At 35.4% G+C, this 17,138-nt stretch overlaps 1 protein-coding gene across 1 annotated transcript; it reads right to left on the minus strand.

The window, feature by feature from the left end:
- Positions 1-14: 14 nt before the first annotated feature.
- On the minus strand, positions 15-14,748 carry LOC131034711 (subtilisin-like protease SBT1.7). The gene is made up of 4 exons (XM_059221198.1): positions 14,697-14,748; positions 14,215-14,579; positions 13,162-14,127; positions 15-1,685 (listed from the first exon to the last, which is right to left on the minus strand). The coding sequence occupies exons 1-4, from the start codon at positions 14,746-14,748 to the stop codon at positions 15-17; spliced, it is 3,054 nt and encodes a 1,017-aa protein (XP_059077181.1).
- Positions 14,749-17,138: the final 2,390 nt, after the last annotated feature.

Genomic DNA, 17,138 nt, shown 5'->3' on the forward strand with positions numbered 1-17,138 from the left:
GTGGGATGGATGGCTTATATGAGCGCTGCAATTCCGCTGATGTGTGGACATGCCATCGACGTCCCGGAGCGCAACCCATAGATTGAAGCTCCTCCCACGCCTGGTGCCAATATGAGCCTACCGGGAGCAACGATATCAGGTTTGAGAACAGAAGGATATGCTTCGCTCGGGACCCTGGATGAAAAAAAAGCCACAGTGGGAGCGGGTGTTGCATTCCCCACGATAGTCAATCCTTGGAGACGCATGGTGGCCGTGACGTTGTTCGGCCTTGAATTGATGTAGGATTTGATTTTCTCTCCATCTGAAAAGCTCACGCTAATAACCGGCAGACCATTTGGGTTGGTAAGCAGCTGCTCTGCTCCGAGGAGCTCACCATTGGCCAAAATAACTCCTGCACCTCCTGCTCTAGCTACTTCATCGGCACCTCCATTACTTACATTTAACAACTTATCACACAGCACTAGCTTACCTTTTACCACGTTGGGGTCGAGGCTGCCATCAAGATAACGCTTTGAGCTGTTGCTGGTGGAGACATATACGAGAGGGAATGGCCCTTGCAATTTTCCATCTCCTTTGAAGATGAAGGTGCCTCTCAATATCTCCTGGTTGCCCAATACTAAAGAAGCAGGGAAATCTCTGTCGATGCCGCTCGCACCTACGGTTGTAATCCATGGCGCCGTGTGACTCAGAGTATAAACATCTGGTCCATCGTTGCCTGCCGCGGCAGAAACAAATACTCCCTTTTCTGTCGCGCCGAACGCGGCTATGGCTCTGAGACTCTCGTGGAATGGCACATCTGCTGAGTGTAGTGAGATTGAAAGGATATCGACGCCATCAGCAATGGCTTGTTCCATGGCAGCAGCGACGTCGCTCGAATCGCAACCGTCTCTCCAGCAAGCTTTGTAGATGGCCAGCCTGGCATGAGGAGCCATTCCTGTGGCCGTTCTGTTGGCGAAACCGAGGAGACTGGCACCTCTTACCGCAGCTCCCGCGGCAGTTGAGGCCACATGTGTTCCATGCCCGTGGGAGTCTCTGGGGGACATGTACTCCAACGTTTCGTTAATTTTAGATTGGTTATTCTGGTAGCCTTTGTAGAAGTACCGAGCTCCAATGATTTTTCTATTACAGTGTGGCGAATTGAAGGCCCGCCCGCTTTCACACGTGCCTTTCCATCTGGAGGGAACAGGTCCAAGGTAAGCATCGTTGAAGCTTTCGTGGTCAGGCAATATGCCGTAGTCAATCACACCCACAATAATATCTTCGCCACGAGTGGAGTATTGAGACCATAATCCAGGAGAAAAAGAGGAGGAGGATGAGAGACCTAAAAACTCTGGCGTGTGTGTAGTGGCAACTTTATCGAGGGAGGAAGGGATCACGGCCAAGCACCCCTCCATACCCTCCATTGCTTCGGCCTCTGCTTCGCTCAGTCTCGCAGCAAAGCCGTGCAAGAGAGTATCATATGTGTATAACAACTCATTTGCATTTGCAGTGGGATCCGATCCCGAGACGTGGCTTAGCATTGAAGAGTACCAGTGTTGATGTAAATTGAAATGATGGGGTTTCATGGACTTGATCATATGAACAATATAGGGCTTTCTTACATCTTCTTTTGTGGCCTTGCCCAACCACATTCCAGACATAGCTAAGAGAAGGAGAATGAAGAAGGCGCTGTTGCCCATTATTGGCTGCTAACAAGGGAAAAGCTAAGAAGATGTGTGAATAAAAGATAGCTGAGGCGATTTATAAGCAGAACACAGACGCGTTGCAGGGCAATTGTTGACCAGATCAAATCGGAACTCGTTTATCCCCAAAGACAAACATGGGTTTGGCATTTACCCTTTCACATTCGAGTTTACCAAGTCAAGTACGGAGCTTCTTCTCTATTAAAAAATTTGTCTCACATACTTCACTTCATCCGTCTCCAACAAACGTCGATTAAACCAAGACAAATCAGTAGTTTTCATTATTTGAAATTTTCAATAAATTAAAATTTAATAGAGGTGGGTGATTGATATTTTTCTTTTATTAGTGATATAAAGCAAATTAAAATCAAATAGAGATATACCTCTTTTCATAATTTGAAATTTTTAACCATTATTAATATAAAACATTTTAAAATTAGATAAAGGTACATGATTAATATCTCTAATTAGTATATGTAAGTCTTCACTTAATTGTTTCTACTAAATAATTTTTATATCCTTAGATAAAAAAATAAAATAAGATATGGAGGTTTGAAGAGGTCTAGTCATTTTTCACTATCAATTCATATGATCTCTTAAGATAAAATGAGATTTTGTCAATTTTTCTCATATCAGGACAAAATCTTGAGAGTTTTAAATTTCATTCATGTGATAAATAATTTCATTTCATAACATCTCTATTTTCATGGCACTTTATTTAATATTCCCTCAATAGTGTGCAACTCTATTAAGAGTCCTCTATCTAGAAGCAATTTGATATGTATTTTACTTATTTAGTAGGGACCTCTTGGTCAAATCACTTATCCAAAATCATTAAGTGCCTTAACATGTGCTCCTTTCATGGTTTGTTTCCTCCATTCGTTAGCATCTATTTTTCAAAGCCCATAATTAACTGGCCCTTTGACACAATTACTAGTTCATTGTTTATGGATGCACTCATTCACACAAACCTAGTAAACAAATAAATTATGATTTGTTAACAAATACATGTGTTTAAGATACTTGTAACTCTTGATAGTGCTATGAAGATTATGAATACGTTTAGGTTTTATCATAGAGTAGCTCATGGTTAGTTCATGGTCCTGATAATTGATATATTGTAATACTAACCTAATGATTGGTGGATTTTGTTGACCTAAAAGAAGAAAAATATTACAATGAATTAATTAATGTTGTATGTACTTTATTTGAATATTTTACTACTTACCTTAGAGATCACTTGCATAGTAATTATAATCTTTAATATGATGCACACTTCTTAGTGGCAATAATCATTTTTGAAAAATAGTAAACAAGCCACATTAGTGTTTGTAGAACAATTTTACATGACATCTACTCAACACCTTTTTCCCCATAAGATATATAACACTAGTTAGAAAAAAATCTTTGTTAGTCTCTATATACAAATTTTTATTATCCATACCCGTGTAAGTTGCACTATTTAGTGACAAATACTTCACTTTGGAAGTGAATAATAAGCTATTAAAATAAGGCCACCTTTTTTTTGTTTACAATGACAATTCTTTTCAACTTAGTTGTCACCTGTTTATTAAATAATTATCAAACTATAGATTAAAAATTTCTAAATATAGTAATAAATAACCAATTATTTTATTTATTAATAAACTAGATAAGTATCAAATATGGTTTGACCATTATGTGTGGTAGTGATCAAAGTGGTAATGATTAAGAGAAACAAGTAATTGATTTGGGTTTCATGAGAAATCAAGAATCTCCTAATGAATATCCAATCTAATTTATAAGAAGAGACAAGTGATTGATGTATTGCAGGAGAATTGACTAGATCATGTTGGAGCTAGTAATGCATTATGTCCCCAAAGACAAAGATTGGTTTGGCGTTTACATGATAATAACATGAAGCATTATTATTATTATTATTATTATTATAGAACCCGACAAATCTCTTGCACACAAAAAGAGAACACAACTATATTGAGCAACCTGATGGTTTTTCACAATCAGATGATACAAATATGGTTTGTAGGTTAAGGAAAGCTTTATATGGATTGAAACAAGAACCTAGAGCTTGGTATGCAAGGTTGGATAAATATCTTTTGAAGCTTGGTTTTACTAAGGGCAGTGCTGACGGTAATTTATATTATAAGATCACTGATGATGATATACTGATTCTTGAAGTATTTGTTGATGACATTATTTTTGGAGGTGAAGATAAATTATGCATAGAATTTTTTAAGAATATGGAGAAAGAATTTGAGATGTCTATGATTGGTTAGATAAAAAATTTCTTTGCTTTGCAGATTACTTAGACTCACAAAGGTATTTTCATTTGCCACTAAATATGCTAAGGAATTGTTGAGGAAATTTGGTATGGGAGATTCTAAACCAGTAAGTACTCCTATGGTTACAAGTGAGAAATTGATAAGAAAAGATGTTTTTGCACCGGTAATCCTACAAGATAAAAATCTATGATTGGAGGTCTTCTTTATTTGACTCAGACTAGGTCTGATATTATGAATGTTGTTTGTATTGTTTCAGAATTTCAGAGTGGTCCTAGAGAAAATCATGAGATTGCGGTGAAAAGGATTTTTAGATACCTGCAAGGTACATCAAAATATGGTTTGTGGTACCTTAAGGATGATAAATCTACCTTATGTGCATATACAGATGCTGAATGGGTTGGAGATATTGATGACCGAGAAAACACTTCCAGTGGAGCTTTCTTTCTTGGAAAGAATTTGGTTTCATGGATTAGCAAGAAATAGTCATGTACTTCTTTATTTACTACTGAAGCTGATTATGTTGTTGTTGCTACTAACTGTACACAAGTTTTATGGATGAAGCAAATGTTTAAGTATATAAAAGTTGATTGTGATGCACCGATAGTTATTCACTATGATAACTCTGCTGCTAAAGAATTAGGTATTTCATTCTAAAACAAAGCACATATCTATCAAGTATAAATTTTAAAGGAAAAGGTGGAAGAAAATGAAGTTAGACTGGTTTATGTGAGCACTAAAGAGCGGATTGCAGATATTTTCGCTTAACCATTGCCCAATGAATCATTTGAGTACCTAAAAGATAGATTGAGAGTTTCTGCCCCTCCGGTAGAGACTTGATTGATGCATTTTGGCATTAGTCTGACATGAATTGTCAGAGATACTATTCATTCTGGCACTGATGTGGGATGCTACTACTTAGGGGGAGTAGTTAGCTTTGTAATTCAGTGGTTTGTGTTTCTGCTTTGATATTTTTGTTAGATTTCTCGCATTGATGTCAAAGGGGGAGAGATATTGATGTGAAAAAGACAAAGAAAGAAAAAGAAAAAGAAAAAGTAATAGGGGGAGAGATATGAATATAAGAAAAGTAAAGGGAAGATATATTGACATTTTGTGGGAGATTGTTAGCTGTCTTCCTTTGGGGGAGACTTGTTTGGCATTTCTTGGTACTTAGGTGTTTTCACATCTAGTGTTGCCATCAATGCCAAAGGGGGAGATTGTTGGCCATTTGGTAGAATTTATTACGTGTTACATTGATGTTTTGTCATTGATTCCAACACTAGTTGTTTGGATGCTTTACCGACACCCTTTTGGTCCTAGTAGGTTGAGTGGTTTCTAGTTGATTTAGATCTGGCATTATCCGATAGACTTTGATATGGCTTGGTGATGGAATTGGCTTGTTCATGATACTCATTCTCATATTCAGTCAGTTGGTTTTGGTTTGGTGATCAGATGCTATCCTGTTTGCTTAGAAGCAAAGTTTCTGGTTTCGGCGAGGGTTTCACCGACAGAGCTTTTGATGAAGATCCTTGATGAATTGCATAAGTGGTGTTGGTGCAGCTTCTGGTGGAGTTTTTGGATGTTGTCGGTGATCATGTTTGAGACTTGTGAGATGGAGATGATTTCTATAGTGTGTGCACCTATACTGTGTCCCGGTTGTTCTAGGTTATGGAATGACTTTAATGTAATGTGTGGATTGGATCTCTCAATTTATTTCCATAATGTCTTATGTGTTGGATATTATTCATTTGGTCTAAGGCCGACATGGTTTGTAATTATGTAATTGGTTTATTATTTGGTGTCTGACCTAATTGTTTATGGTAGAGGGTTTGTATATATAGATGTAAGATCTCATTGTAGATTATCATGGTTATGTTATAGGTCAAAGTCAAGGAATGTAATGTGCGAATAATATAATATCATTTAGGTAGAGGATTTGGTCGATCATTCAAGATTGGAATGAGATTATGTAAGAGGATTTAGTCCTCTAGTATTGAGCTTAATCGAAACTGTACTCGAGCATAAGAGATGCAATCCGGATTGTAGTCTGGATTTCTATGTAGTCAGTGAGGCTCCTTTTGTGATGAGCGGTGTGCTCTAGGCTATTGGCGTTCATGCAAATGCAGGCCCCTTAATTGTAAGTCACATACTTACTACAGAAGTATTACCTGGCTCTAGGTAGGCTTCCCACCGTGGGTTTTCCCTTTATCGGGTTTTCCACGTATAAATCTTGGTGTCATGTGGATGGTTTTTATTCTATGATTATTGCTTATTCTTAACTGGTTTAATTGCTATTCTGATATTAATGTTTTGGGTTCCGGTATTAAAGTTTTAAATTTCTAATAGTTCCGGTAATCTGTGACAACTGATTCACCCCCCTCCCCCACTCAGTTGTCTTCCGATTATTTGAATTGTCTAACATAGATAAGTATCAAATATGGTTTGACCATTACATGTGGTAGCGATCAGAGTGGTAATGATTAAGAGCAACAAGAATTTGAATTGGGTTTCATGAGTAATCAAGAATCTAGTAATGACTATTCAATCTAATTAAGATACAATCTATTTTATAAGCATTGGCAAGCGATTGATGTATTATAGGATAATTAACCAGATCAAGAATCTAGTAATGCATTATGTCCCCAAAGACAAAGATTGGTTTGGCGTTTACATGATAATAACATGAAGCTATACTATTATTATTATTATTGTTATTATTATTGTTGTTGTTGTTGTTGTTGTTGTTGTTGTTGTTGTTGTTGTTGTTGTTGTTGTTGTTGTTGTTGTTGTTGTTGTTGTTGTTGTTGTTGTTGTTGTTATTATTCTTGTTATTATTATTATCATAGAAGCCAACAAATCTCCTGCACACAAAAAGAGAACACAACTATCTTTAAGAGACTATAAAATATTGGAGGTTATAGATTAAGAAACTCTAACTTAAAAATAAAAAATAAAATGCACAAACATAGAATCCTTAGATGCTATAACACATATTCTATTTAACTTGATAAAAATTATTATAAATATATAAACCCAAATAGAAAATTCATAATCTTCTACTCATTGATCTCTTGATCATTTGATCAATAATAATAAAAACATTAAATTTCCTCATTATGTAGAAGTCTAGAGAGATTGCATAAGGAAAAATCACTAAAAATTAATTCAATTGTTTTCTACTTCTAAAAATTATAAAACAAAATATTTTCTATATCACGAGAAAATACATTTTCAACAATATGTATTAATTTTGACCACTTATTGCTTTATGATCCATAATATCTAACTTCTATCATAAAACTTAAAAATTCTTCTGTGCCAGTGGCTCTATGAATATGCCTACTAAATAATCTTCTAATATAGAAAGATCCAATCTATAAGTACTCTTCTCATTAACTTAGTATCTATAGCGAAGATCCCCAATATTTTAAATTACATGATTTTGTAAGACAACGACTGATTTGATTTTAAATAAATAATCATCAACCACTTCACTAATTCATTTAAATGTTTCCTAATCTTTTTTTATTATTTAAATGTGAATAGCTATGCTTGTACAATATCTTGACCATGTATTGTGACCTCTTGCTAGTTAGATATAAAGTTCCATTCATCCACAATTAATCTACATACAATTTTATAGATTTCTTATTCCACTCTCTATTCCAACAAATCCTTTTAGAATCATTTTTCAATCCATAAAATGTATTCTCAACATGTTTCTTTTCTACTTCCTTGTCTGTTACAAGAAGAACGCTGAGAAGACTACATGTTTTGATAAAAACTAGTTGAAATTTCATTACATGTAAGATTATTTATTTGTTTACCTCTAATATATTTGTAAACATCTTAAACAACTACGACATAAATTCATCTTCATGTGTCATCACCATCTCATTATTTCACATATCCACATAAATTATGTTTTTAAAATATTTAATTAAGATAACATGTTCTCTTTTAATTATTTAATTAGCTTATTTGTTTCCTCCACTATTGATTAAATAGTTTAATTATTTGATTAATTCATCTCTTGGTTTGCTATGATTAAACATTAAATAAATCTAATTAGGTTACACCTAACTTGCAATTAAATAATTAAAAAAAAGTTTATTTCTTCTTGTAGTGTCATAAATTGTACCCCGTGTGATTCCATGCTACATAAGTGCCTTCACTTTTAACTGATTGGAGAATTCTTTCATTTCTTTGTCTTTTTGCATGCTTTGGAATTTCTAGTGTTCCATTGAGACTTTTGAGCATTGTGTGACATCATGTGAATCTACAGACTAAAGGTCGCCATTTGAGCATTATATCTACATTTGGTAGTGTTCATAATGCCTCTTTTTGTGCCTACCGACATTAGTTTCATTCTTGGAATGCATATCTTCCTTTTTGAGGTTCATTTTGGATAGGATGATCTCTCTAGGAACTCTATTTGTTTTTATCAAAAGCTCTAGGATTATTTAGCTCTCTATTTAGAATTTTCATCACACTTGGTTCTCTTGCATGCATTTTTATCTCTCACATTCTAACATTCGTGCTTGAAACTCTAATTATTCTTGTGCTTTGAGGATGATTTGGTGCTTCATCTTCTTCACTTGGTGAGCTCTTGGCTTTGTGTATGGAAGGGGGGTTATTATATCCTCTTCTTTGTTATCTCCATTAGCATATTTATATCATATTTTAATTTATATTTCATTTTGGTTTATGAAATATATCTATCTATTTGTTAGTGGAGGTGGAAACACCAAATTATGGGTTTGACAGTGGTAGACTTCTAAACATAGCCCCAAAAGTTGTCCTCTCTTTCTTGTGGGCATATTTCATTGGAAAAGAGTTTATTGTTAGTGGCCTAAATCATGGACTAGTTGCGTTCTTTCCTTTTCTTTCCTTGTATTATTCAATTTTTATATCATTTTTGCTTTTTGTTATTCATTTTTTAGTCTAAAACTTATCTAGGGCATATATCCATATATAGTGTGTAAGTAAAGGATTCTAGCATGTTGCACTGTTGTCTATGACTCATACATGCATCCTTCAACAAAAAGCTATTAGAAGTTGTCAAAAGATCTCTATGACGCGTTCGGTATCATCTATTATTCAAAATTTGAGAGATATACTTACCTCGGATGAGAAAGGCCTAGATGTATTAAGGGCTCTATCTATGATTGTTAAAGATCATGTGCCTCTTGTTGAAGTTCCCACTCGAGACGACCAGTTTGGCATCATTGGCCCATAGATTGCTTTTGAAATCCCTAGAGGATTGATTCACATGGTGGTTATTAGACCTACTATCGAACCATTCTCCACTAGAACTATACCTAGCATCAATGTTTCACAAATGCCCTTGGGGTATACTAGGATGACTACTATGTCTATGACTTTTGGTGTCTTTGGTGTTGAAGATGGTAGTCGTGGTAACGGTGGAGATGGTATGGGCTCTCATGGCTCTAATACTCCTCCTTCACCTCCTTCACCTAAAAACCCTGTGCTAAATACTATTCTACAAAGCATGGGACACTTATAGCAGTACTTACCACTATTGGATCTATCGCTAATCATTCCTCTCTTCCTGCCTACGATCATCATAGTCCTCTTGATATAATCATCTTAAAAATGATCACTCCTCAAGGGGTTGAATCTTTGAAACTTGATCATATAACAAAGAAGTAGATCCTAACATACATATAAATTATTTTGTGGTAGTTTGTATTGATTATCATAATCTTGATGTCATGTTGTTGAAGCAATTCTCTCGAGCCCTCAAGGAAACTAGGTCATTTGATCAACTCATGGACACCTTTCATACACTATTTTACACGAACATTAGTAACAAGGTCACTAGATAGCAGACCTTGTTTGCTATAAGCAAAAACCTAATGAGAGGAATACAAAACTTATCTCTTAGCATTAGTAAATTTATACTAAGATCCCTTTTGCCTTGCTAGATAGTGATTTAAGAGGATGTTTATTATAAATCTATAGCTAGAACTAGGGGAGAAGTTAGCTCTTAATCATTATTCAAACTTTACAATTCCATTCTTTACACTCATTAATTATGAACTCATGATGACTCAATTTGGTGAATCTTCTTCAATCTCTCTTGTGGGCAGTTTCAGGGGAGGGTCTAAAAGGAATAACTATGTAGTAAATGTCATTGCGATCACGTAGGATACTAAAATATCTACACATGATCTACAATAAAATTGAGTCTTTACAAAGTTGGCTAATTCCTATTTGAGTATCATGTAGAAACTCTTAAAGGATAATCATATAACCCTTATTGGTATTAGATCACTCCTTGGTAACGAACCATACCCTCAGTGGTATGATTGTTCTAAATTGTATCAATACCACTATTTACCTGGACATGACACCAAGTGCTATATCTGTGATAGATACCTAGTCCAAGATCATATAGACAATAATGTTATTTGGGTCAATGAATGTGAACAAAAATTCAACAAGTCTAATGATAAAATAAATAGTGACTCATGGATCTATGTTGATCCTTTCCTATCTCACTCATCAAATTTTATCTCGATATCATCAAAATCTGAGTCGAGCAGTAGCCCATTTATTAACATTGTCATTGTCACTCGGATCTCGCCCCGCAACAAGAGAAGAAAAACATTGATATATCTTTCACACCTCTAGATTTTCCATATAGTGGGTGTTCTATCCTATTATACATATCAGCTAAGATAAATAATCATACTAGTTATAGGTGTGTCGTTCGATCCTGCATATTGAGTTGCTGTCATTTCAAAGGAGGCCTTGTTTATCAATTATTTATATAGGGAAAGGTATTATGAGTATTGTTCCTTTGTTTGCATGCATGATGGTATTTTTGTTCCTCCTCTAGGTAACACAACTTTGGTGTTCCTTGTGGGACCCAAGGTGGTGACAACTACTTCTATTGTTATCCCAGAGTCAAACCCATTTTAGGTTAAGCAGGGTATCCCTTGAGTGATTGCCATGGAAGCAGTCCCTTTGGTTATTCAAGTGTTTAAAATTTCCTCATGAAGGCATAGTCCATGCTATCCAAGCTATAGGATTTCAACTATTGATTGTCTATAGGGACTTTTCATTGGATAACTTTTGGTTTTCTCTGATTCGACCTATCCTTTCCTAATGATATTTGTTGTATAAAGATTATCATAATTATATGATAGGGGAGTTCACCTTTGCATTGACTTAATCTATGGTTTCTCTACCTCCTCCGGCATTGGTTTTTGTTTCTCCTTCCCAATCTACTCCTATTCTATGATGGGTTGTATCTTCTACTCCTCCTTCATCGGGGGGCTAAGGATTGACCTATTCCTTAGGGTAGACCTCCTCACCTATCTAGGACTATAGTAGGGTCAAATAGTGATTCATAGACTTTAAAAGGAAGTTTATAGAAATGAATTAATAATAAGAGAAATTAAATTATGGAAATATATAGTTACTAGTTTGGGTGAATAAATGAGTAGGATATGAGGAAAATTGTGCATTTATAGGGTAGGGATAAGGTCAAATGGATGGAACTATGTACAAAGAGAACCTAATGAAGGTGGATCAAGATTAGAGAATTGACCAAACCTAGAACAAGTATGTTAAAAGTCACTATATACTATGATTAAATCATTCCATAGATATAGATCAAAAACTAAATAGGAATTGCCATGTGTATGGTAAATTCAAGACTAAATTTATATGATATGTAAAAAAGCATTGAACTTGTTAAAATTAATTTGCAGAATACTGATGTTATAATATAATTCGATAATTATAATTTTCTTAGAGGGTAGACAATGAGTTAAAAAATTAAAAAAATTGATATTTTATTGAATTTGAATAACATCGACTAACGAGGACATGGAAGAAATTGGGTGATGTAGATTGTGGATCTTATAGAGTAGAATTTACATAGTTGGACTGTGATGGATGAAGTTTAACATATGACATAAAGGTCATAAAAATTACAATTTTTAATTAAATAATACACTTATTAAAATTTGATTATTATTATTTTAAAAGATTATATTCTTAATATCACTATTATCATAAGATACACTCATAAGAATACATGAGAATTAAAGTTAACAAAAGATACTCATCACAAACAAGGTTTCACATCTTAAGAAGTGGACATATATGTATCATCAAAATATTAGTATAAAAAATGATAAAGAAAAAAATATAATTGGAGTCCTCCATACGGATCATGCTTGGTGGATTGGCTTCTCACAAGATTGCCACTATTTTGCTTCCCCTATTTCCTACTCACTCATGTGAACCTTGCACGCTGCAAGTATTGTTAACTCATCATCATATGCAAATGTAGCCAAAACAATATAATCATTCAACATCATATATGACATTGCTGAATGTGATCCTTTATAATGGGCACATAGTGCACGCACACGCATGCGCATGCAGGCGCACACACACGCACACACATCATGTCATGTCATTAAGTGTTAAAAATAAATGTGAATAAGATATAGTATCAAAATTATATAAATCCATGAAACATGTACATTAGGCTAACAAAATAACTATGTCCAACTCTCATGTATATAGTAAGGAGGAGATTGTGTCATAATACATAAAGATGGCATCACATAGGTCTGATGCAAAACAAGAAGGGGTCTCACACCAATGAACGTAGAAACCATCAAGTGAATTCTATGTCTTTCTAGTTTCTTTTAACTTTTATTCTCACCTTAACATTTTCAATTTCTTGCAGATATTGACAGACTTTAATCTTTTGAATTTCAAAATATTCATGCTTTCATAAGAAAAAACTATAAAAACTATATATGATATAATTGATATTACTTTGATATCAATGTAGAACAGAGAAAATAGAAAACAAAAGATTTACATTATAAAAACTAAAAACAAAGAAAAATATTACTATAATTATTCAGTTCCTTTATTACATCCAATGAATGGACTTTATAAAGCCATTATGCCAAACTAAATAAGTAGATTATTAAATATAAATTTGTTTGGTAACATAGCAGACGAAAGAAATTGGGCAATGTTGATCGTGGATGTTGTAGAAGAGCAGAATTTGCAATGCATATGGCATAGCAGGGCAAGGTCGGATCAATTTGAAGCTTGCCAGGTGAATGCAACCGGACTACGAACAACTTGTGTTCCCCCATCAATACAAGTCCAACGTATCTCTCCAAAATCATATAGCTCACCCTCAGATGCAGATGGGCTTCTTCGATTGCTTTCAAATCGTAGAGTTTTTTAAACATCAACGTCTGGGGCTCCACGCTGATGTTTACGCCAGGAGGGCTCTTCACACTCACTCTATACACCACATTACCCTCTGCACCCACAATCGTCACACGTTTTCTGCTCACCTTAATCGATTTGTTGCCCGGCTTAAAGACAACAGAAAATGATGGGTAGTTGAGATCTCTGGCTTCCAAACTAGAGTTGGGACACGAAACTGTCTTCTTTGTGAGAAGAGCAATTTGTCGTCTGGTGTAATTGAGCGAACAGAGAAAATCTATATAATCTTGCGGTGCCATGTCGTAGACAAGCCCAGGATCCATTGCAGATCTTGGGTCCACGTGTCCGGAGCCCATACCAAATGAGTCGGCTGCCTCCATGCTAACTGAATCTCTGATCGCCCGCTTTCTATTATCCACAATGTAGGAAGTGGTCATGAGAGCAGATTTGATGGCGGCAGGGCTCCACGTGGGATGGATGGCTTTTATGAGCGCTGCGATGCCGCTGACATGACGAAAGGCCATGGAGGTCCCCGAATTAAAGAAGTAGTCCACACCTCTAGCGTATGCTGCTAATATGTTGACACCAGGAGCAAGCATATCAGGCTTGAGAACAGAAGGATATGCTTCACTCGGCCCCCTCGATGAAAATGCAGCTACGATGGGAGCGGCTGCTGTGTCTACCACAATAGTCAATCCCGTGAGACGCATGGTGGCCGTGGCAGTAGTATTACTCGATGTGCTGTTGATGTAGGATTTTATTCCCTCACCAGCTTTGAAAATTACGGTGATAGCGGGAAATAGTAAAATGTAGGGAAACAGCTGCTGTGCTCCAAGGAGCTCTTCATTAGCCACGACCATTCCTGCACCGCCAGCTCTGGCTACTTCCTTGGCCTTCTCCCGTGCGCTAGAGTCATCTGGATTGATCAACTGATCACACAGCACTATCTTACCCTTTACCACATTTTGGTCCAGGCTACCATCAAGACAACGCTATAAGCTACTACTGGCAGAGACATAGACGAGAGGGAATGGCCCTTGCAATTTTCCATCTCCTCCTTTGAAGTCGGAGGTGCCTCTGTATATCTCCTGGTTGCCCAACACCAGAGAAGCAGGGAAGTCTCTGTCGATGCTGCTCGCACCTACGGTAGTTATCCAGGGCGCCGTGTGACTCAGATTAGATAAAGAAGGTCCGTCGTTGCCTGCAATTGCAGAAACAAATACTCCCTTTTCTATCGCTCCAAATGCTGCAATGGCTACGTGATTTATGTGGAATGGCACGTCCTCTGGCCATTCTGTTGGCGAAACCGAAGGAATTGGCACCCGTTTCCGCAGCTCCCGCGGCAGTTGAGGCCACATGTATGCCGTGACCATGGGCATCCCTGGGAGACATGTACTCCAACGTTTCATTAATTTTAGAGACACCTCTTTGGTAGCCTTTGTAGAAGTATCGAGTTCCAATTATTTTTCTATTGCAGTGTGACGAATTGAAGGCCCACCCGCTTTCACATGTGCCTTTCCATCTCGAGGGAACAGGTCCAAGGCCTGCATCGTTGAAGCTTTTGCTTTCAGGCCATATGCCTGAGTCAATCACACACACGATAATATCTTCGCCACGAGTGGAGTATTGAGACCATAATCCAAGAGAAGAAGAGGAGGAGGATGAGAGACCCAGAAACTCTGGCGTGTGTGTAGTGGCTACTTTATTGAGGGAGGAAGGGATCATGGCCAAGCACCCCTCCATACCCTCCATGGCTTGAGCCTCTGTTTCGCTCAGTCTTGCAGCAAAGCCGTGTAAGAGAGTATCATATGCGATTCGATTCGGAGACGTGGCTGAGCATTGAAGCGTACCAGTGTTGGTGCAAATTGAAATGCTGGGGTTTCATGGACTTGATCATATGGACATGGCAAAGAGAAGGAGAATGAAAAAGGCGCGGTTGCCCATTATTGGCTACTAACAAGGGAAAAGCTAAGAAGATGTGTGAATAAAAGATAGCTATGAATACCTATGCTGAACACAAACGCGTTTGGCATTTACCCTTTCACATTCAAGTTTACCAAGTCAGTACGGAGCTTCTTCTCTATTAAATTTTTTGTCTCACATATTTCACTTCAGCCGTCTCCAACAAACGTCGATTAAACCAAGACAAATCAGTAGTTTTCATTATTTGAAATTTTCAATAAATTAAAATTTAATAGAGGTGGGTGATTGATATCTTTCTTTTATTATTGATGTAAAGCAAATTAAAATTAAATAGAGATATGATATACCTCTTTTCATAATTAAAAATTTTCAACCATTATTAATATAAAACAAATTAAAATTGAATAAAGGTACATGATTAATATCTCTAATTAGTATATTTAAGTCTTCACCTAATCATTTCTACTAAATAATTTTTATATTCTTAGATTCAAAAATAAAATAAGATATGGAAGATTGAAGAGGTCTAGTCATTTTTCACTATTAGGTCATATGATCTCTTAAGATAAATGAGATTTTGTCAAATTTTCTCATAACAAGACAAAAGCGTGAGAGTTTTAAATTTCATTCATGTGATAAATAATTTCATTTTATAACATCTCTATTTTCATGGCACTTTATTTAATATTCCCTCAATAGTGTGCAACTCTATTAAGAGTCCTCTATCTATAAGCAATTTGATATGTTTTTACTTATTTAGTAGGGACCTCTTGGTGGAATCACTTATCCAAAGTCATTACCTACCTTAACATGTGCTTCTTTCATGGTTTGTTTCCTCCATTCTTTAGCATCTAATTTTTAAAGCCCATGATTAACTATCCCTTTGACACAGTTAGTAGTTCATTGTTTATGGATACACTCATTCACACAAACCTAGTAAACAAATAAATTATGATATGTTAACCAATACATGTGTTTTAGATACATGTAAATCTTGATAGTGCTATGAAGATTATGAATACGTTTAGGTTTTACCATAGAGTAGCTCATGGTTAGTTCATGGTCCTTATAATTGATATATTACTACTAACCTAATGATTGGTGGATTTTGTTGACCTAAAAGAAGAAAAATATTACAATGAATTAATTAATGTTGTATGTACTTTATTTGAATATTTTACTACTTATCTTAGAGATCACTTGCATAGTAATTATAATCTTTAATGTGATGCACACTTCTTAATGGCAATAACCATTTTTAAAAAATAGCCAACACGCCACATTATTGTTTGTAGAACAATTTTACATGACATCTACTCAACACTTTTTCCCCACGAGATATATCACACTAGTTAGAAAAATATCTTTGTTAGTCTCTATATACAATTTTTTATTATCCATACCCGTGTAAGTTGCACTATTTAGTGACAAATACTTCACTTTGGAAGTTAATTATAAACTATTAAAATAAGGCCACCATCTTTTTGTTTACAATGACAATTCTTTTCAACTTAGTTGTCATTTGTTTATTAAATAGTTATCAAACTATAGATTAAACATTTCTGAATATAGTAAGAAATACCCAATTATTTTTTTTATTAATAAACTAGATAAGTATCAAATATGGTTTGACCATTATGTGTGGTAGTGATTAGTCTGGTAATGACTAAGAGAAACAAGAATTTGATTTGGGTTTCATGAGATTTCAAGAATCTAGTAATGAATATCCAATCTAATTAAGATACAATCTAATTTATAAGAAGAGACAAGTGATTGATATATTGCAGGATAATTGACTAGATAAAGTTGGAACTAGTAATGCATTATGTCCCCAAAGACAAAGATTGGTTTGGCATTTACATGATAATAATGTGAACCATTATTATTATTATTTTAGAATCCGACAAATCTCTTGCACACAAAAAGAGAACACAACTATCTTTAAGAGACTATAAAATGTTGGAGGTTATAGATTAAAAAAAACTCTAACTTAAACCAAAAAATTAGAATGCAAAAA

This window comes from Cryptomeria japonica, chromosome 5 (genome assembly GCF_030272615.1).
Source record: "Cryptomeria japonica chromosome 5, Sugi_1.0, whole genome shotgun sequence".
Taxonomy (NCBI): Eukaryota; Viridiplantae; Streptophyta; class Pinopsida; order Cupressales; family Cupressaceae; genus Cryptomeria; species Cryptomeria japonica.